Source organism: Mauremys reevesii, linkage group 1 (assembly GCF_016161935.1).
Source record: "Mauremys reevesii isolate NIE-2019 linkage group 1, ASM1616193v1, whole genome shotgun sequence".
In the NCBI taxonomy this organism is placed as follows: Eukaryota; Metazoa; Chordata; order Testudines; family Geoemydidae; genus Mauremys; species Mauremys reevesii.
Window position 1 is genome coordinate 191,894,110 of NC_052623.1, and position 20,270 is coordinate 191,914,379.

General features: G+C 40.7%; 1 protein-coding gene across 3 annotated transcripts in view; it reads right to left on the reverse strand.

The window, feature by feature from the left end:
- EPHA6 (EPH receptor A6) overlaps positions 1-20,270 on the reverse strand; it is an 855,214-nt gene that overhangs the window by 623,520 nt on the left and 211,424 nt on the right. For all 3 annotated transcript variants that reach the window (XM_039534481.1, XM_039534488.1, XM_039534472.1), the window contains exon 3: positions 8,852-9,515. In XM_039534481.1, coding sequence (XP_039390415.1) covers positions 8,852-9,515 — 664 coding nt within the window. The remainder of the gene's footprint in view (positions 1-8,851; positions 9,516-20,270) is intronic.

Sequence of the window (20,270 nt, forward strand, 5' to 3'; positions counted from 1 at the left end):
ACTGGACATGGTGGTGGGACCAGCCCCATATAAACCAGTCATTGAGGTACAGAAAAACGTGCATGTGGTGTTGGTGAGAGAAAGCTGCCACGACCGCCATGCATTTGGTGAAGATGCAAGGGGCTGTGCACAAGCCGAATGGGAGGGCTGTGAACTGATAGTGCCTCTTGCTCACCACGAAATGGAGGATGCCTGTGAGACAGAGTAATTGAAATGTGAAAGTAGAGTCTTTCATATCGAGGGCGGCATACCAGTCTCCCGGATCCAGTGAGGGAATGATAGGGGCTAAGGAGACCATACGGAATTTCAGGTTGACAATGTACTTGTTGAGCTCCCTGAAGTCCAGAATGGGTCTTAGGCCTCCCGTTGCCTTGGGGATAAGGAAATAGTGGGAGTAGAAACCCTTGCCCCTGAGCTCCTGAGGGACTTTCTCCACTGCCCCTAGGGCAAGGAGGGATTGTACCTCCTGGATGAGGAGCTGCTCATGAGAAGGGTCCCTGAAGAGAGACAGGGAAGGAGGGTGGGATGGAACAGAAATAGATAGAATATCCCGTCTGCACCGTGTGGAGGACCCAGCGGTCCAAGGTAATATGGGACCAGGCATGGTAGAAACGGGATAGATGGTTCAGAAAGGGATAACGGGGTGAAAACTGGTAGCCCATCCTCGGGTGCACCTTCAAAATGGGTGTTTAAGGCCCGGGGGCAGCTTGGACCTCCCTTGACCCTGTCCGGAGGGGGGACGAGAATATCTGCTTCTCCAACAAGAAAAGTCCTGCCTGGATCTAGTTGGGAAGGGGCGTTGCTGAGTGGTCTGGGATTTGAACGGCTTTCTTTGATTAGCTGGGGTATACATACCCAAAGATTTAATAGTGTTTCTTGTGTCCTTTAAGGTATGTAGGTGGGAATGGGTTTGCTCCGCAAACAGGCCCTGACCATCAAAGGGGAGATCTTGGATGGTGTGCTAAACCTCAGGCAGGAATCCCGAAGACTGGAGCCAGGTGTTCCGCCGCACGGCGATGCCTGATGCCAGAATGCGCGCAGCCACATCCGCAGCATCGAGGGAATCCTGAAGGGAGGTCCGAGCAACCAATTTACCCTCATAAGCAATGACCCCCAGTTCTGTATGAGCCTCTGCTGGGAGAAGATCCTAGAATTTGAGGACTGCAGACCAAGAGTTAAAATTGCATCTACTGAGGATCGCTAACTGGTTAGCGATCCATAGTGAGAAACCCCCAGTAGAATAAACCTTTCTCCTGAAAAGGTCCAGCGTTTTAGTGTCCTTTGATTTGGGAGCAGGCCCTTGTTGGCCTGGTCTTTCTCTGGCGTTCACCGCATCCACCACAAGTGAGCATGGAGTAGGGTGGGTAAACAGATATTCGTAGCCCCTGGTGAGGACAAAGTATTTTGTTTCCACCCATTTGGCTGTGGGAGGGATGGAGGCCGGCGTTTGCCAGAGAGACTTGGCATTACATTGAATGGTCTTATTCATGGGAAGGGCCAACATAGAAGGCCCTTCCAGGCCGAAAATGTCCACCATAGGATCCTCGTCCTCCACAACCTCCTCAACTTGGAGGTTCATATTTAGGGCCACGCACCTAAGCAGTTCTTGTAGGACCCTAAAGTCCATCAGAGGGGGGGCAGATGTGGAGATGCCAGCCACAGCCTCATCAGGGGAGGATGAAGACTACTCCACCGGAAGAGCCGGGGCGGAGATAATGTCTTGGTCAGCTGAGGGCAGCTCTTCTTGGGCACCTGGGGTAGCCCCTACTACTGGTGCTGGCACAGCAGGGTAGTCCGGGTCCAGAGGGGGGTAGCTGAGGGTCACCACGGGAGGTTGGGTGTCCGAGCGTGACAATGGTTGGGCAACCGGGGAGGCGCCCTGAGCCTGATGATATGCCCAGAGGGTCCAAAATTGCCACTGGGGCTGGCAGTTGGGCACTGAGGGGTCTTGACCGGGGCTTCCCGGGCCCAACCGGGGAATGTCCGAAACCCCTGAAGCTCTCCCTGGCCTGCCGGAGGGGGATTGACATTGCGACGGCCAAGGAGGGGTGGTGCGTGAGTGGAGCAAAGGTGGCACTGAGACCTTTGGCATCCGAGGGTCATGCCAAGATCGGCATCGAGAGGCTGATCGCGATCGTGACCGGTGCCGCAAGGGAGAGCAGTGCCGTGGTGGAGAGCAGTGCTGCGATAAGGAACAGTTCCATGTGGAAGAGCGGTGCCGCGAAGAGGAGGGGTGCAGAGCTGGAGAGCGGTGCTGCGATGGAGAGTGGTGCCGAGGGCCGGTGCCATGGCGACAGTCGATGCGGGGATTGGTGTTCTGTACGGCAACAGTCCGAACGGTGCTGCGAGGTCGCTGAGCGTGACCTGGATCTCGAGCGGGACCATGTTCCAGCAGTCGACAGCAACCTCGAGCGGGAACGACTCTGAGGGTCAGGACTGCGGGACCAGCACTGCGAGTCTAACCGGTGCCGTGAGTCAGACCGGTACCTGGGGCGGTGCCGGGACTCAGAATGATGCTGGGACTCTGAGCAGCATGGAGATGCTGGTCTGGGGGCTGACAGCCCGAACATCGCCGGTTTGCCCTTGGATGGTACCAGAACTTGCGCCGGGGGTACTGGAGCTGTCATCTCAATGAGCCTTTTGGCGGCCTCGAAGGTATCCAAGGTGGAAGGCAATGTAATCTTTTCCCGCTTGCACAGTCCCTTGTGCTGGGCTGGCTTGTTGCTCGGTCGGGTCCAGAACAACTTCTTCGGCCCTAACGAGGGGCCCCGGAGATTGTTGATCTCAAGGTGGGCATGGGATCTTCTGTGGTGCCGTAATCGGTACCGCTGGGGGACCACTGCACACCAAGGTGCTTGGGCCCGCGTCTTGAGACGGCCTCAATGCAGACTCCGTGAGGAGTTGCTTGAGTCAAATTTCCCTCTCTTTTCTTGTCCGGGGCGTGATCGCCTTACAGATTTTACACTTGTCAGCCTGATGGCCCTCCCCCAGACACCTTAGACTGGAGTCATGGGGATTGCCTGTAGGCATGGGCTTGTTGCAAGATGTGCAAGGCTTGAAGCCCTGGGACAGCATACCCCAGAACCCCGCAGGGCAGTTGTTGAGTGCGAAACTGCCCTCAACTACTAAACTACACTTAACACTATAGAGGAAACACTTAACACTAACTATTAACAATTAACTAACAACGGTAACAATTAAGATTAGGGATTAGTGGAGCACTTGAGAAACCAAGAGACCACTGTTCCAACAACCGTCACGGGTGGTAAGAAGGAACTTAAGGGGGTGTCAGGCGGCAGGGTCTTATATAGAACACCATGTTGGCACCACTCCAGGGGGCTCAACAGTCGGCCCGTAGCTGCTAGGGAAAAAGTTTCAGACTTCCGTGCATGCGGCACGTGCACACACCTAACTGGAACTGGTATGAAAAATCACTGAAAGAAGAACAAATTCATTTTGCCCATTCTTTATTTGTTACATAAGATGTTTGAAGGCCAGCTTCTTGTTTAATTTTGAGCAAAAGTGAATAGGAATATCAAATTGGCCTTTTCTGCAATATTTGTTATTTTCCAGATGTCTATCATATCCCCTGTTCTCTTCCCTTTTATAGTCAATGAAGGTGAACATACCTTTCACCTCCAACAATGCAAATTCACATCTTCTCAAGGATCACAAGTAAAAATTAACCATTTATTCCTAGTAGTGGTTTACATACTACAATCCACAATATGGCACATGTTAATTTCAGCATGATTTGCATTCTCTGCTCAACAGAAAAAGGATGGCATGGAAATTGGAACTCATAAGAAACGTGCACTGACAAAGCTGTGTAGAGAATCCTGCATAACACCTGCCCACAGTATGGTGTGACTGGCTCTGATTTCTGCTATTAGCTTCTTCAATTCATCGGTACTATAGTTATTCAAAATGTTTAATGAAACATAACACACTAGAACATATGTACAGAAGAGACGATAACTATTTTTTACTGAGTTCTTGAAAATACAGTTTGAAATTAAACTCAGTTTCATAAATCAAAGAGGGACAGATAATGTATACAGTTAATTCAGAGAAGACTGCATTTTTAAAGTGCCTGTCACTAAAATCTTTTTAAAAAATAGAGAGCGTGGGAGCAATTCTGTACCAATTGCAGTCAATGGACTTTTTGCCATTGACTTCAATAAGAGTAGAATAAGCCCCTAAATCAGTAAAAATGGCAACCCATTCTAGCACTATTTCTCCTAAATAGTCTAGCATTAGCACTCACATTTTCAGAAGTGAATTTAATAAATATGGATATAACCAGGCTGTCAAATCCCTTGCTCAGACACATTCACTCTAAAATGGTGCTACTGAAAAAAAATGTTGGATGGCAAATACCGACACTGAATCAGAAGAAATAATTTGTTTACTTGGTAAGTACACTTAGTGCCATAGCAGAGAGATCTGGAGAATTGAAAAGAAGAACCTAATGTGTACAGGCAGCAGTGAAAAAGGAGGCAGGCGAACTGTGGCATTGGCAATTAAGTAACCAACTGAAAGGACAAGCGTATGCTGCATGTGTTTGTTCCCTGCTGCTTTATGGTTTGGAAATGGTGGGTCTAACGGAGATGGAAGAAAAGAAGATACAGGTAGTAGAAAATAATATACTGAGGAGAATGGTAGGAAAGGTAGACAGTGTGCATGGAAGAAATTAGGAGGAAGATGAACTTGGGACTCTTGGTGATAGATAGGTTGGAAAGCAGAGGTGAGCTGGAGATGCAATAAGAATGGGAAAAGAATGACCAGCAAAGAAAGGATGGGGGAAAGAGGACAGCAACAAAGGATGTGGAAGACCAAGGATACAAAGGAAAGATTCTATCAAGAGAAGTTTGCAGAGAAAAGGTCTGGAACTCCAAAACCTATGAACCTGTGCCATGGACTGGAAGGAGTGGTGAAAAATCGTGGACTCCAACCCTGTGTAAACGGGAAAAAAAAGAGTCCAGAAGAAGTGAAGTATGAATATTGACATGGGTACAAAGAGATGACTAAATCAGTGCAAGTCTCCAGATATAATTACATAACATTAATTTTAATATACTAGGTATTTCTGGTTAAGCTGCTACTAATAACTTTCCCAACAGCACCATGAAATTGACATGTTTTTTGACAGTTTCCCTGCAGCCCACTGAATTTTTAAGAGCAGCAGTAAAATTCACCAAAGATTTATTCATCCACTTTGTAGCTGCTTAGTGAAACTATGAGCAGCAGAAAGCAGTGTTTCCACAGATTCAGAAAGACAGTGCTGCATCAGTGGATATTTTGTAGTCATCTTCATATCTTTAAGAGTAAGAATTTTTTTTAGTTCAGTGGAAACTGATCCATCCTCACCATGAAAGGCTTATTATTTATCACTGGCAGGTGAGTGGGTGGATTACTCACCCCTTGGTGACCTGTAATTCAAACAGGAAAAATATATATGGGGAACGCAAAATGTATTAATATAGTTTTCATAGTTAGCCTTTTCCCTCTAGTAACCCTTCAGCACATGCACAATATATCGGAACAAATGTCAGCATGGGATAAACGTTAAGGAGTATGACAATTAATTTGGGGTAGAGAATGACACTAAATAGCTCTGATCTGAGGGAGGTAACCAATTAACTAGCTTTTTCTCTTGCTTCACACACAGACACAGAGTGTCATGAGAGAGTATATCCACTGAGGAGTACTGATATAAGGGCATCAAATAGTGTGAATGTTCAGATATCTCAGATACAGTTGCATGAAACTTCAATGAGAGAATTCTAGAGAAGTTTCTTGGGGACACAAATGGAATTCTGTTTGGAATAAGCAATGATCATGGTGATCTTAAACACACACAAAAAAACAACTGGTTTGGTGTGTGTGTTTTTTTATTTTATTTTAGACTCTTCTTTCCTTTTTTCAATAAATAAATTAGAAATTTCAAATGCTGCATTAATTTTTGTACCAACCAGATAATTTTCAAATCATTTTAAGATTTAATTTGTGCATAGACTTGATGGTTTAGAAGGCTGCTGATGGGCAGCAAGACTTTAACTTTTCAGTTACTGGTTCAGCCCTCACCCTGGCTAGGAGTGCTCCCAGATAGTCAGATAGTTATGATTTGATGGTTGTTTGGGGGGGACTATATTAAATGAGTTGGTTATCCCAGTTCAGTTTATTTTGACCAAGTGTCCACATTCCAAAACCAAACACAATAAAAACACCCTGCAATCAGACTTGGCAGAGATGTATGTCTGTATTGGCAGTCTAATGAAGTGAGGAATCTTAAATACCCTAGCAGTGATTCCTCTACATCACCATTTACTAGTTGGTGAAAACAAAAACATAAATGTACAGTAAGGAATTGAAAATTAGGAAAACCAGCACCAACCTTAAAATACATGGCGTAAGACTGAAGATGTACAGATGGATGGAAATGTCAGCCACCTTTGAAAATAATTTATATCTCCACAGCAAGCCAAAAAGAGAAAAAACCCTAAAGCAGTTATCTTAGAACACAATCTGTTTAAACATTAACCCGTCACTCACTGGGCAATTAAATAAAAAATAAATACTCTATTAAATAAGCTTTTAGGCACTCCTATAGTTCATTATGCTTCCATCTAGGATATGTTTAACAGTACTCTTGATCCTCTTACTGAATTAAAAAACGGAGTCGATGTACAGCAAGAAGCTTCACAGTCACTCTCTCTTGGTTTAGGATGCAGGTAGCATTGCTCACACATAGTCCTATATTATGAATCACATGATGCAATGGAATTCACAAAGTGTTAATAGCTTTTGTTGCGGAAAATTCTTACCCTATGAGTCAGTCAGAGATAAAATGAAATCCTATGTGAAAAAAATCATAAATATCTTAACTGTATAAAAATTTCTATTGACGATGTTGTCAAAATTGGTATCTTTTCTGATGGATAAATTTCAGGAGACAATGATAATTTTTTGTCATCACAACACTGGAGAAAGTGAGCTCCACTTTCTTATGGCAGTATATGAAGTTTTTTAATGCTCCAATGCTAATGTTCTGATATTCTCCATACTATTTATCTATATTAAGTTTCTGCACTGTTGTCCATCTCCAATAGCAAAGTCCCTTGTGTAATTTATGAAGCCCTCTGGCTTTTCTCCCTCCTCCTTACAAGCCAGACTAAAGCAGGCAGAGACCTTTGTGCAAAGGCAAGTGGTTTTATATAGTGGCATGCCCTCTATAACCCACTATTCAGGAACAGAGCCACCACATTCGCAAACCTATATGCAGTTATTACAGAAAGGAGAATAAAAGAACATCAAAAGCAGATATGTTATTTAGTAGAGCCTGATTGTTGCTGAAGCTGGCCAGCATATTAACTTCCAGGACATGCTGCAAGATGAACAGAAGCAATTGCCTATATCACTAGTAGAAATAAATGGCACCCTTCCACGCTGGTGGAAAGTCAGTATTGGCAGGTATATTGTCTGCTGACATTAGGGTCCAATTCATCCCTGATATCAACATAGTTGCACTAGGGATACATTTTTACTAGAATAGCTGTCAACGATAGATCTCAAAGACTTTTCAGGATGCCTTGTGATAGACGGACATGCAACAATCATTGCCATGAAGAAACCTGCTGATAAACCTTCATATTTTGAGTGCTATAAGATGCATTGCTGTACCAAATAACAGACATCTTTGACAGGTACTGAGAGCAGTCTGTCAACACATGCACATGGCTGAAAAGAACTAGAACTCTATGACCAAATGTTCAAATTTTAGGAGGGATGTGCCCCAACCTCACAAAAATTCCTAATCTTACCCAAGAATGGGACTTTATCAGAGTTTTATCTGAATATCTATTTGCCATGTACCAAATAATCAGGAGGTTGAGGTGACAGGTGGACTTTTCAACTGAGCACAAAGTCCAATCATCACCAAGTTCCAATGATACTGTACATCCTCTTTCTGAACAGTCTGACACAAATAGTGCAATATTCCATAAACACTTGACAGCTGCCGAAAACTTTATTTTGTTCATACTTCCTCTTCTTCTATGCTTTAATCCATGCATGTCTGGTGTAGCCAAGAAATGAAAATATTTTCCCTTTGAAGCCATCTTCAAGAAATTGCTACTTGTTCTGAGAAATCATTCATGCCCTTCCATGCCCTAACAAAATGCAATACTATATCTGTCCTACATATTATATCTATTCTAAATAATACTAGCACACAAAATGATCTCCATTTAAAAGTTTTAAATCACAAAACTACTGAGTAGCATTGAGGTAGACATAGTTTCCAAGGAGACAACAAGAAACAGCCAGCAAACTTTAGAGAAGATTTCTTACTGTAGTACTTGTTTCAATGCAGGAGATAACCATCCTGTATTTTTCAAAGCAAGAAATGGTAACTGATATTTGTTTCTTAAAAATTCAGACTTACTGAAACACCAATACTTGCTATGCAGTATAATTCACTACTATAATGAAACAGAATTTGAGTAGCCTTATTTCTAAACTTTCACATTCACACTGAACTTCTGTGCACACTGCAGTAAATCTTCTTTTCTTTCTGACTGAAATCAACATCCACATATTTCGTACCTAATTACTTTACTGATATCCATGCAGCACTTAAAACTGTTCATTCTGAATGAATGATTATAAAGCTGTCACTTAGAAACTAAAAGTTTTCTTACAAACCAACAATACAATGACTTAAAAAGTACATTTTGCTTATAGAGGCATTCCTTATAAATATGTGGTGCAATATTTTCAACATACAAATGCTTCATTTGTTATGCAGATAATTGCATACGGTAACTTTTATAAAGTGCTATTTTCTTACCATGGCAGGAACCATCCACTTCCTCATATCCTACACTGCAGATGCATCGCCCAAGAGGCACAAGCCAATCCCCATCTGCTCCACAATACAGTTTTGGAGTATCCCGCTCCTCAGCGCTCTTCACACAGGAACCGCGTACTTCCACCAAAGAGGAAGAATCAACCCTTGGAATAGTATCAGGAAACATAGCCAAGTTACGAACCGTGAAAGGGCACTTTTTGTAGTAAACGCGGACAGAGACCAGAGCAATGCAGGCTCCAATGTCCTGGAAAGCAAGATAGAATCCTTTCCTGTTTATTGGCCCAACCTCACGAACTTCTGTGTTGAGTTTAAGGATACGGTCACCCAAGTCCATCTGGGTAAAACTCTCATCAGCTGCAACAGTATCAATTTTAGTGTATTGGTTTGGCTTGAATTTAACTCCATGGGACTCATCTGACTCCATGTAGTAAAGGTTAAAAGTTTCTTTGCAAGTTCCCAATACCCATGGAATGCTGTTGCAGTCCCGCAGGGTAAACTTCATTTCCACATAAATTTTCTGGGCTGCATCACGGGAGATCCAATTTGTACGAAGCCAGTTGTTTTGGTTTGGTTCCATTACATTACATACCTGGTAGGTGTGAATGGGACGATTGTGTTCATCCATTTCAGTTATGGCATCCCACTGAAAAGAAAATAAGTTGTTTGAAAAACCAAGAATCATAACCTATTTTATATATATATTATATATATATAAAAACCTTAATAGAGTTAGAACATTTCCTTTACTTAAAAATTAGAGCTTAGATATTAATTAGAAGAAGGTTTACTATGGAAAAGATATTTTGCATCTTAGAAGTTCCATGTTAAAAAGAACAGAAATTGAGAAAAACTGTATCAGTAAAACAAAATTTCTAATGAGCTTCAATGGGGGATGAAGTTACTTGGCATGTCTCAACATCAGACCGTATATGTTCTATATTACTTTTATTGTCTCTTCATCAATCAGTCCCTGATCGCCCTCTGGTAATTTTTGTTGCCCCTCCTTCAACAACATGAAACTTCTAAGTTTGTGTACAGCATTCCAGGTGTGGTATAACTGTACATATTGCTAAAAGATTATCACTTTGTATACATCTGATTCTTAAATGGAACAGATACTGTATAATAACTTAGCAAGGGTAAAAATAGCTTTTGAATAATGTGGCTATTAGCAAATTCATGAATGGGCTTCTTGCCAAACTGTAGCATTTATAGAGTTTAATAGGAAATCATGCCTTTGCCATGTAGTCAAACTAGTATCTCAAAGAGCACACAGAATTAGAGATAAGCCCATCTTGTGAAGGTTAGATCTGAATCTGAATTTCAATGTTCTCTGAATTTGGAAAGTCAGGGAGGGATCTGTTTTTCCAATTCTGGACTCTCTGTACGATGAATAATGTTTTTGTATGACCTTTCCAATTGAAAAATCCAATGTGAATGTCTCCAGTAGGATTCATGCTACAAAAGTGTTTATTCTAATGCCACACGTGAAATACTTGTAAGATGCTTACTTTATTATGAAATCTACTAATTTAAAGGGACCAGCACTGGTTGTCAAATATATACTCAGTAAAGTTGAGCCAATCATCATTTTACCACTAAAGACTCACTAGCAACAGTAGAAACTCAGGACGTGTATTTCTGTTCCTTAAGAAGAACTATACTCATAGTATGGATCCAGGCAGTATATAGATCTAAGGCACTAAGTTCTGAGTGGCCTTTCAGACATGCCATTCTCATACGCCATTCTAGATGTAAACTGAGATAGCAGTGAGCTGAACAGCTGTTCCTAAATATCATTGAAAATGCCAGCCTTCTTTCTTTTAGTGCTATAAACCATCAACATTTACATTAAACGTTTATAGCTTATGTTTGCAATGGTATTATTTTGAACATATATTGAATAAAAGTTGTTTGTATGTGAATTAGTTAATAAGACACTCTTTGAAAACATCAAAATGAAATGGGTAAAACAATTAGAAGTAGAAAAGTCCATGCAGTATTTTGTCTCTTGACACTGAATTTCATTTTACCATGTTAGTTACATAACAAATGTTATGTAACAATGTGTTATATAATTATAGTCAATATGCAGTTTCAGGTGCAATAAGGGAATAATTACCTTTAATTCATTAAAACAACATTATTCAAACATGAATTCACATATTGTTAGCACATGATACTAAAAATATATTGCCCACTCCACAACAGACAAGACCAACATATTCTAAATTAGGTATCTAAGTTAAACACCTAAATAAATGTTTTGGTTTTTAGAGATGCAGAACATCTATCATCCCTATTTGTTTCAATGGTCTGAGGAATGTGTACTTTGCTTAGGGGACTCTAGACTGAGAAAATCTAGATTGTCTGTGCTGAATATAATCTATGAGTCCTATAGCACATTCACCATTTATGAGCAAAGGAACTGTTCTAACCTGATTTCGAGGCATCTGTCCTCAGTAATGAAGACAAGAGATCACCTCTGTACCTCCTTTCATTGTGGATATGAGATGAAGAAATTAGTTAAAGTATTAAGCTTGGTTTTATAGAAGTCTAACCATTTGATGTCATCTTAAAGGACAATGTGAATACTCAAATGTAGAGTAAAATAATATTGCTTTATTCCATAACTTTTAAGAGTGTATTGCTAGTCCCATGGTGGGAAAGGCCATGTGGATCCTCAGGGGACTGCATCTCACCTCCATCCTCCCTGGACGTCTCTAAGGCCTGGTCTACACTACGTGTTTAAACCGAATTTAGCAGCGTTAAACCGATTTAACCCTGCACCCGTCCACACAATGAGGCCCTTTATATCGATATAAAAGGCTCTTTAAACCGGTTTCTGTACTCCTCTCCGACAAGAGGAGTAGCGCTGAAATTGTTTCTCGCCTTTTTTCAATGTCACCCTATGTCTACTGCATGCTGCTGGTAGACGGGGTGCTGCAGCACTAAACAGCAGCATCCTCTCCCCTCCCCGGTGGGGGACGGTACGGTACAAAAGGACTGGTATCCGTCCTCGTCATCATCCTGTGAGTGCTCCTGGCTGGCCTCGGTGAGGTCGGCCAGGGGTGCCTGGGTAAAAATAGGAATGACTCCTGGTCATTCCCAGCAGATGGTGCAGAACGGCTGGTAACCGTCCTCATCATAGCAACTGGGGGCTGAGCTCCATCAGCCCCCCCTTCCATGTCTAAAGAAGAGATTCTATACTGCCTGGACTATCATAGCAGCAGAAGGCTGGTTTCCTCTCCCACCCCCGCACCCTTTAATGTCCTGCCTGGACTATCATAGCAGCTGGAGGCTTCCTCCCCCTCATTTTATCTCACTAAAAAGTCAGGGTTTCTTATTCCTGCATTCTTTATTACTTCATCACACAAATGGGGGGACACTGCCACGGTAGCCCAGGAGGATTGGGGGAGGAGGGAAGCAATGGGTGGGGTTGTTGCAGGGGCACCCCCTAGAATGGCATGCAGCTCATCATTTCTGCGGGATCTCTGGGGCTCTGACACGGAGCGGCTGTGCTCTCTGGTTCTCTAGTACACTTGCCCCGTATTCTAGGCTGGACTGCTCTATTTTTAGACAAAACATAGGAAGGGAATGATCTGGAGAGTCATTCCCATTTTTGGCTATGTGCCCCCAGCCGACCTCAGCAAGGCCAACCAGGAGCACCCATGATAGCAGCAGACGGTACAGAATGACTGATAACTGTCATCTCATCGCCAATTTACAATGGCAGACGGTGCAATATGACTGGTAACCATCTCTGTTATCTTGCAAAGGCAAATGAATGCTGCTGTGTAGCAGTGCAGTACCGCGTTTGTCAGCAGCATCCAGTACACATACGGTGACAGTGACAAAAGGCAAAACGGCCTCCATGATTGCCATGTTATGGCGTCTGCCAGGGCAATCCAGGGGAAAAAGGGCGCAAAATGATTGTCTGCCGTTGCTTTCACGGAGGAAGGATTGAGTGACCACATTTACCCAGAATCACCCACGACACTGTTTTTGCTCCATCATGCACTGTGATCTCAACCCAGAATTCCAATGGGCGGGGTAGACTGCGGGAACTATGGGATAGCTACCCATAATGTAACGCTCTGGAAATTGACGCTAGCCTCAGTACATGGACGCACACCGCCAAATTAATGTGCTTAGTGTGGCCGCGTGCACTCGACTTTATACAATCTGTTTTACAAAACCGGTTTATGTAAAATCAGAATAATCCTGTAGTGTAGACATACCCTAAGAAAAGCATCAATCCTCCTTGGAGGTAACAGATCAGTCACAGTGGCAACAGCAGCATTATTTCACAGCCTCATCAGCCTGGTAACTTTTACCAGCCAACAGTTAACATTCAACAGCCTACTGTCGTCAACAGAAAGAGTTTAGTGTCTAGGAAGAATTTTTTTCCGCAGAGATAAGGGATTTGGGAAGGGGAGGAGATTATTGTCAGCAGAGAAGTCTAGAGAGGGAGAGGGGAACACATCAAAGTAGTCACACAATATGAAAAGAATGTTGAGGGCTCAGAGCATAAGGGAGAGCTAAGCAGGAGCTGTTCAGACTAGAATTAAAATAAGATACTGTTGAGAAAGGTTTTAAAAAAGATAGAGTTAAAGAATAAAACAATTAAACATGGGAAGAATTAAAAAACAATAAAACAATTAAAAACAAAAAAAACATGGGGAAGAATTAAAAACAATTATATAGTAGAAATCCTCTGGACCCCCTGTCTATATTGTAAACTCTTTGAAGCAAGGACATGTAATCTTGTTTGTCTCTAAAGTACCGAGCACAGTTTGGGAACTGTATAGATAACTAAATACATAATCTCCTGTAACTTAAACCAAAATAAGCAAAAGGCTCTCTAGTGGCATGTGTACACCAAGGCACATGCGTGAGGAAGATGCTACAAGAAATAGCTCCAGAGGTCTCTTACAAACGTTGGGTCAAAAAACACAGAAGGATCAGCCAGAACGTAATTTTTTAACAATCAATCAGTCCTGTTGCAGTGAATTAGCTTAAAATCAAAGAGCTCCAGCTCCTACTCTCTCCTTCAAAATATCTTGTAAAAATATCATTCTTCTCATATGCTATTTTCCTCAGAACTATTTAAATATTTACTTTGAATCAATACCCTCCTGGAACTAAAAAAATAGAGTCTAATAGTGCTAGTTAAGAACATAAAGCTGTTTTTTCTGCAGTTAAGGAAAAGGTTCTCCATATAAATAACAACTAGTTTCAAAATACAAAACAAGAAGATCCATATATAGAGACAGTTTTTCTAGTCCACTCAGGGCAGATACAAAACTTTATTAGAAATCCAAATGTATTAGACAAGTAATAGCTAGATGATGAATATAATATACCTTTGAAATGAACATCTAATTTGCTCCTGCCATTGTATTTGGAAATAGAGTGAATTAGAAAATATCTATATTTATATATTTGTGTGTTTCTTATCTCTACTCTTGGATGCCAACTCAAAAATGGAAATAGATCCCCAAAACATCTACCCAAATTACTCCAAAATTTGACAGGCATTTGAATTTGTGATAATCTGTGTCCAGAACAGTTGCTCCTAAGATAAATGCTTGTTTACTGTCTGTTTTTATTCTCTACAAAATTAATATAATATATTGATTTTAACAGGTCATAATGGTCCTGCAATATTGAACAATTGCTAAAATAGTTCCTTAAAGCAAAAAACAATCACAGCCAGACCTCTGGAAAGTGCCTGGTTTATACATATGGTGGATGCTCAACGCTTCTGAAAACTAGTCCCTTTGAAGTTGAGTCAAGTTGATTTTATGCTTCCACTTATTTTAAAAATATTAGTTTTATGCTATTGCTGCTATCAAATTCCATCAACACAATTGAAATAATGGAGAGAAGAATTTGGAGTTTGGAAGAGAATACATTTACAAATTGTCTACTCAAAAGAGAAAATATTAGATTAGGCTACAAAACAGCAATGAAATTTTATTGAGTTAAAATCTCAGATGTTTTCATATCTTTACAAGCTACTTTACAACCTTCCCTTTTCATTTTAGGACTTCACTAATGTTTAATCACTATATGGAGAACACTGTAAAGGGCTAATGACTTAATTTATTACCTCCTGGTAGCACTGTTATAATACTGGAAAATGTTTTCACAGTCTGTTCGCGTGCGAGCATGCGTGTGTGTGTGTGTGTGTGTGTGTGTGTGTGTGTGTGTGTGTGTGTGTGTGTGTGTGTGAGAGAGAGAGAGAGAGAGAGCGTGTGAGTGTGTGTGTTTTAAAAAGTGAACACTACTTTCAGGTTAAAAAAGAAAAGAACCATTAATTGCAATTCAATAGGTGGTATTGATTAAGGTTTTATTTACACCACCATTAAGATTATATTTCATATACCCAATGATTTTTCAAATACTTGTTACGTTCCATTTGAGGAGATTATTATAAAGAAAGATAGATACTGGGCCATTTTCAGTCCACTGTAAGCAGGTATATCTCCTCTGAAGTAATTGGAGCAGCACCTGTTTAAACCTTATACAAACCTGGACCACTGTGCATGGTGCAAGTAAAAGGGGGCTTTTCCTGAATCAGCATGGACCTATATAGTCCCTGCTCTCTTCTGGTCATGTTGGGCAGGGGGTGGGGAGATATGATGATCAGTAACCCCACACTGACCTGATCTGCAGCTGCAGCAGAAAGTCACTTCTTGGCTCTCTGTCTCTTAAAGGGGCACAGACCTTTTCCAACAAGTCAGAAAATGGCCCCCACCATTTAATGTGCAGTGGGGTCATTAATTTGACAAGTAATGAATTATCAAGAAGGAAAAGAGTAAATAATGAGGGATTCACAATAATAAAATATGATAGTGGGGAAAGCACATCTTTACTCGGGTCACTGTGTTTGTTTCATTACTTCCTAAGAAAACACATCTGTAAAGAGAGAGAAAGACCAATTTTTTTTAAAAAATGTGTAAAAGCTTATAGCCCTGTCTAGGTAACATGCAATGATTTTTCATCCAAATTAACTGACAAAACATTCTTTCAATCAAAACTGATGCCAAATCTATTCTAACCTTGCTTTTTTTTTTAAAAGAGCATTTCACGATGATTTAGGACACAATTCTTAGTGAAACACCACATAAAAATGTAGGCCAGCATTTTTAAACCAAGCACCTAATGTTAGGCATCTAACATAAAGTGCTCTGATTTTCAGAGGTGCAATCTTTGCTTCCACTGATGTCAATGGATCCAGGATCAGATTCTTAAAAGAAAAGGGATTAATTATGTTGGTATTATAAAAAAAGCCATGATGCAAGGAGGCTTTTCATTATATGATGAAAGTTGTGACACTGTGGGGACATCCAGAGTGTGGAGGAATGGTTAATTACATTTCACTTAAGCATTACATACATCCAATGGGAGGTAGTAGATATTTTTCATAGTATTCTAATTTTTTTAAAATTCATTACTGTCAATAATCTAATTTATTACTTTATTTGTGTACCAGCACTTCCAGATCTCAGCTAAGAGTCATCAGCTGAAGTTTACAAGTGAATTCTCACTTTCAACAAAAAGCTACTGTCAACTTTTTTGATCCCATTTCCATGGAAACAGAGGTTAAATTGGTGAAAATAGAGTAAGGGGTTTTAAAAAGTTTTGAAAATTCCCTTTTTCTGTTTCCATTGAGCTGATCTCCACGGAAATGGGATCGGAAAGGTCAAAGCTAGACAACAACATAGAAGAACTCTCACTTAACATATTTAGGTTGCAGGCATATGCAAAATGTGCTGATTTCAAAATCCACTTATTGGAGCAGCATTCAGAGCAAAGACAGTTAAAAATTAAAGAACTGTGAAGTTTGGAAAAACTTTCTAATTAATACTTTTAAAAAGGGTCATTTTGAAAGCACGATGGGCCTTTAAAACATAAATCTTTGAAAATGGCAAGCTCATGGAGTATTAATCATAAGTATAGGCTTTTTAAAAAGAGAGTTTACATTTTAATGTATTAAATGTATATATTTTTTGTACTTGCGTAGTGTTCAACTCTCTTTCCTTTGGCTCTGTACTTGCAGCTGTGATGCAAGTAGAAGTTCCTGCCTCTAAGAACAGCAGTAGGAAAGAGCTGCAATAATATGTTTTGTTGCTGTAGGGAGCATGGAGAAGGGAACCTGACATTTTAGATCCCATTTCTGTAACAGTGCACCATTTTAAAGCTATTATATTATAATCTGAAAGCCTAACACTTCTGTTATGCAATTTGGGTGAGGAGGTAAATGACATGTCTATCTAATAGAACACGTGGCAGAGATGAAGATCCCCTTGTAAAAGGCCATAGTGATCTGACAGATCACATCTCTGTGCAAGAGAATGTGGTATGTGAAATATTTGCCTCCAGGCAAGTAGAGAAAGTAGATAAATATTTGCCTCCAGATGAGACTTCAAAAGGTGCCCATTGAATCAGGTGATACCAACTTCAGTTCCAAATTACAAATTTGCTGACTTGGGAGTATGAAACCACAATGTAAATACAGTACAACACTGTTCTAGCTTTGCAGAACAACCATTATGTACATTTTTATGAGCTAAGCAAGGGCCTGAGTCATAGCCCTGAGCATGGAAAACAATGTACAACTGTACATCCGATGAAGTGGGCTGTAGCTTATGCTCAAATAAATTTGTTAGTACTCCTGTTCTTTTTGCAGATACAGACTAACACGGCTGCTACTCTGAAAAATGTACAACTGTGTATATGCTCAAGGCACCCAATAGGCCAAATGTCATGAAATATGTTTGGATTTCAAGACCCTTGCAGAAGACGCAATGTGTCAGACTCTGGCCTCCAGCCAGACTCTACTCCTTCCTCCAAAAAGAGATTCCATTTGCCCAGCACATGAAAAGGAAATATCATCAATGTATCTAGAGAAAAAAAAACACTTCATGGGGCAATGCCTACACTCTACGACAGATTTCAAATACAAGTCAGAAAAAGGAAAAGCCATTTGCTATGGACAAAGCAGATGTACAGCCAAGATGTCCCATTCGTCAGTCAATTATTGTAGGAAAAGATGACCTACAATCTGCATAATTAGAATTGTCCTTATAACCTGTCAGAACTGCAGAATCCTAGAGCTGTCAAGGTTTACCAGCAACATTATCTCTTTATCTTTTATTACTACTGTTTATATTAGCTGAGGGCCAATATTGGCCATTTTAGCGAGTTCTTCCTCTGTCTTCTTAAGTGGTGTCACTAATACTGGCAATCCCAAGCATTCAAAAATCATGATTCAAGTCCCCAAACATCCTGAGATTGGCTTAAAAACATGAGGTTTAAAATAATAAATAATTAGAGAATTTTTTTTATTTGCCTCTTATGTTTCGAGCCTTTAGAGTTCACCTTTTAAAGCTTCTCTCTACAACCATTTACACTTTTTTAAAAGATGAACACAGATTTTTACAAAAAAACCAGGAGTACTTGTGGCACCTTAAAGACTAACAAATTTATTTTAGCATGAGCTTTCGTGAGCTGCAGCTCACTTCTTCGGATGCATAGAATGTGTTCCATTCTATGCATCCGAAGAAGTGAGCTGCAGCTCACGAAAGCTCATGCTAAAATAAATTTGTTAGTCTTTAAGGTGCCACAAGTACTCCTGGTTTTTTTTGCAGATACAGACTAACACGGCTGCTACTCTGAAACAGATTTTTACATAATTACATGACTTCCTGAAACTCTCCATAAAATTGCAAGGGTTGACAATACTGGGGTTATTCACCATTTAAGGTACGATTAAGACCATGAGTTTGCCATTTTTAAAACTGCTAGTCAGATAGGTGGAAAGATGGTCCTGAGATTAAGGCACAGGACTAGAAACTACCAACATTGGTCTTCGTCCCAGCTCTGCCACAGACGACCTGTGTGTCCTTACAAATACAAAAAGATTAATGGGAGGGCGGGGGGAGAGAAAACACACTACTCCATCATATTTGCTTCCTCAAATGTCCTATTTAATTACTTATTTATTGAGAGCCTGAAGGTATTGCTATCTTGTGAGGAGACACATTCTCACAAGGCACGTTCATCTGGTCTTGTCAAAAAAACTCATAGGAGGGGAAAACGCCTTCCTTCCCTCTCATCTCCAACAGCACAAATGGAGGGAAGCACCATACCCTTAATTATTTTAAGGTATAATGCTACCAATATCTGCAAATACTCTATTTCATAAAAGGTGGCAAAATACAGTATCTACTTAATGATCCGCTGTACCCTGCATTCTGTACATCACCCTTTCATAGATACCTTAATAAGGCAAAGATATCATCATGAATATTGAAGGTGTCATGTTGCTTTTTAGTGCCTCATTATTTTCAGGTTTCTCCTAACCAATTTTTGTTAAAGTCGATGTTATGTTGTAGAGATGAAATATCATTTTAATACACACAGGTATGCTTAGGTTGGCAGAGTAATGCTCGGAATATTTTCTAAATAAAAGCATGTGTAAAGTGTTTCCAACCTATTCTTTATGTTGCAAACATGCATTTTATCACTCAGGCTCATATTTAGCATTGATAGTTTGCTCATCTATGCAGAAGAGGGCATAGTTCCTGTCTCAAGGGGTTTACAATCAACAGCTTAGATTCTGCCATGGGATCCACAACTGTGGACCCTTACTCCCTACAGGGAGTCCCACTGAAGTCAATGGGACTTAGCAAGAAAGAAAGGGAGTCTGTTTGTGGATCCCCTTGCAAGATCTGTGCCTAAATTAGACAGTATGTAGAACACACTCATGGGCTGAAATAATGTCCTAGACTGGAAATCGTGTTGATCTTCTGTTTGTTTGCTTAGGATTGTTCTTTCTGTCATGAATTTGTTCCTACTGTGGCTAACTGATGTAAAACCTCAACACAGAAGTGAATTTTAAGGAGGAATTTGACTGTATACTTTTAAATGTGTCCACCTCTGCTGAATAACTGCTTCTCCAAATAGGCTAAATACTTTCCTTGAGAATATGTTAATACAACCTTTGCCTCCCAAAGGGATCTTGTGTATGACATAAACTTTCCATAATTTAGGATTTTTAAAATATATATACCAGTTCTGTGGTTTGAATTGAATTTTTCCAAGCAACGTTTTGAATGTACAATCTGGAGGTACATACAGCATTGTGCGCAACAGTCCTTGCCATATTTACAGATTAGGATTCTTTTGAGCAAAAACCCTTTTCTCAGTTCTCTACATGATTCATTTACTGAGGCTCTCTATCACTGTAATAACATCAATTCTTGACAGGCTCCCAGGGCTATCTAAGTGGGCTGCAGCACTGCCCACTATCTCCACAGAACTGTGTGCTGCAGTTCTGTCCACAACATGCGCCCTATTTTGGGGTTTGTGATGGCATCCTTGGAAG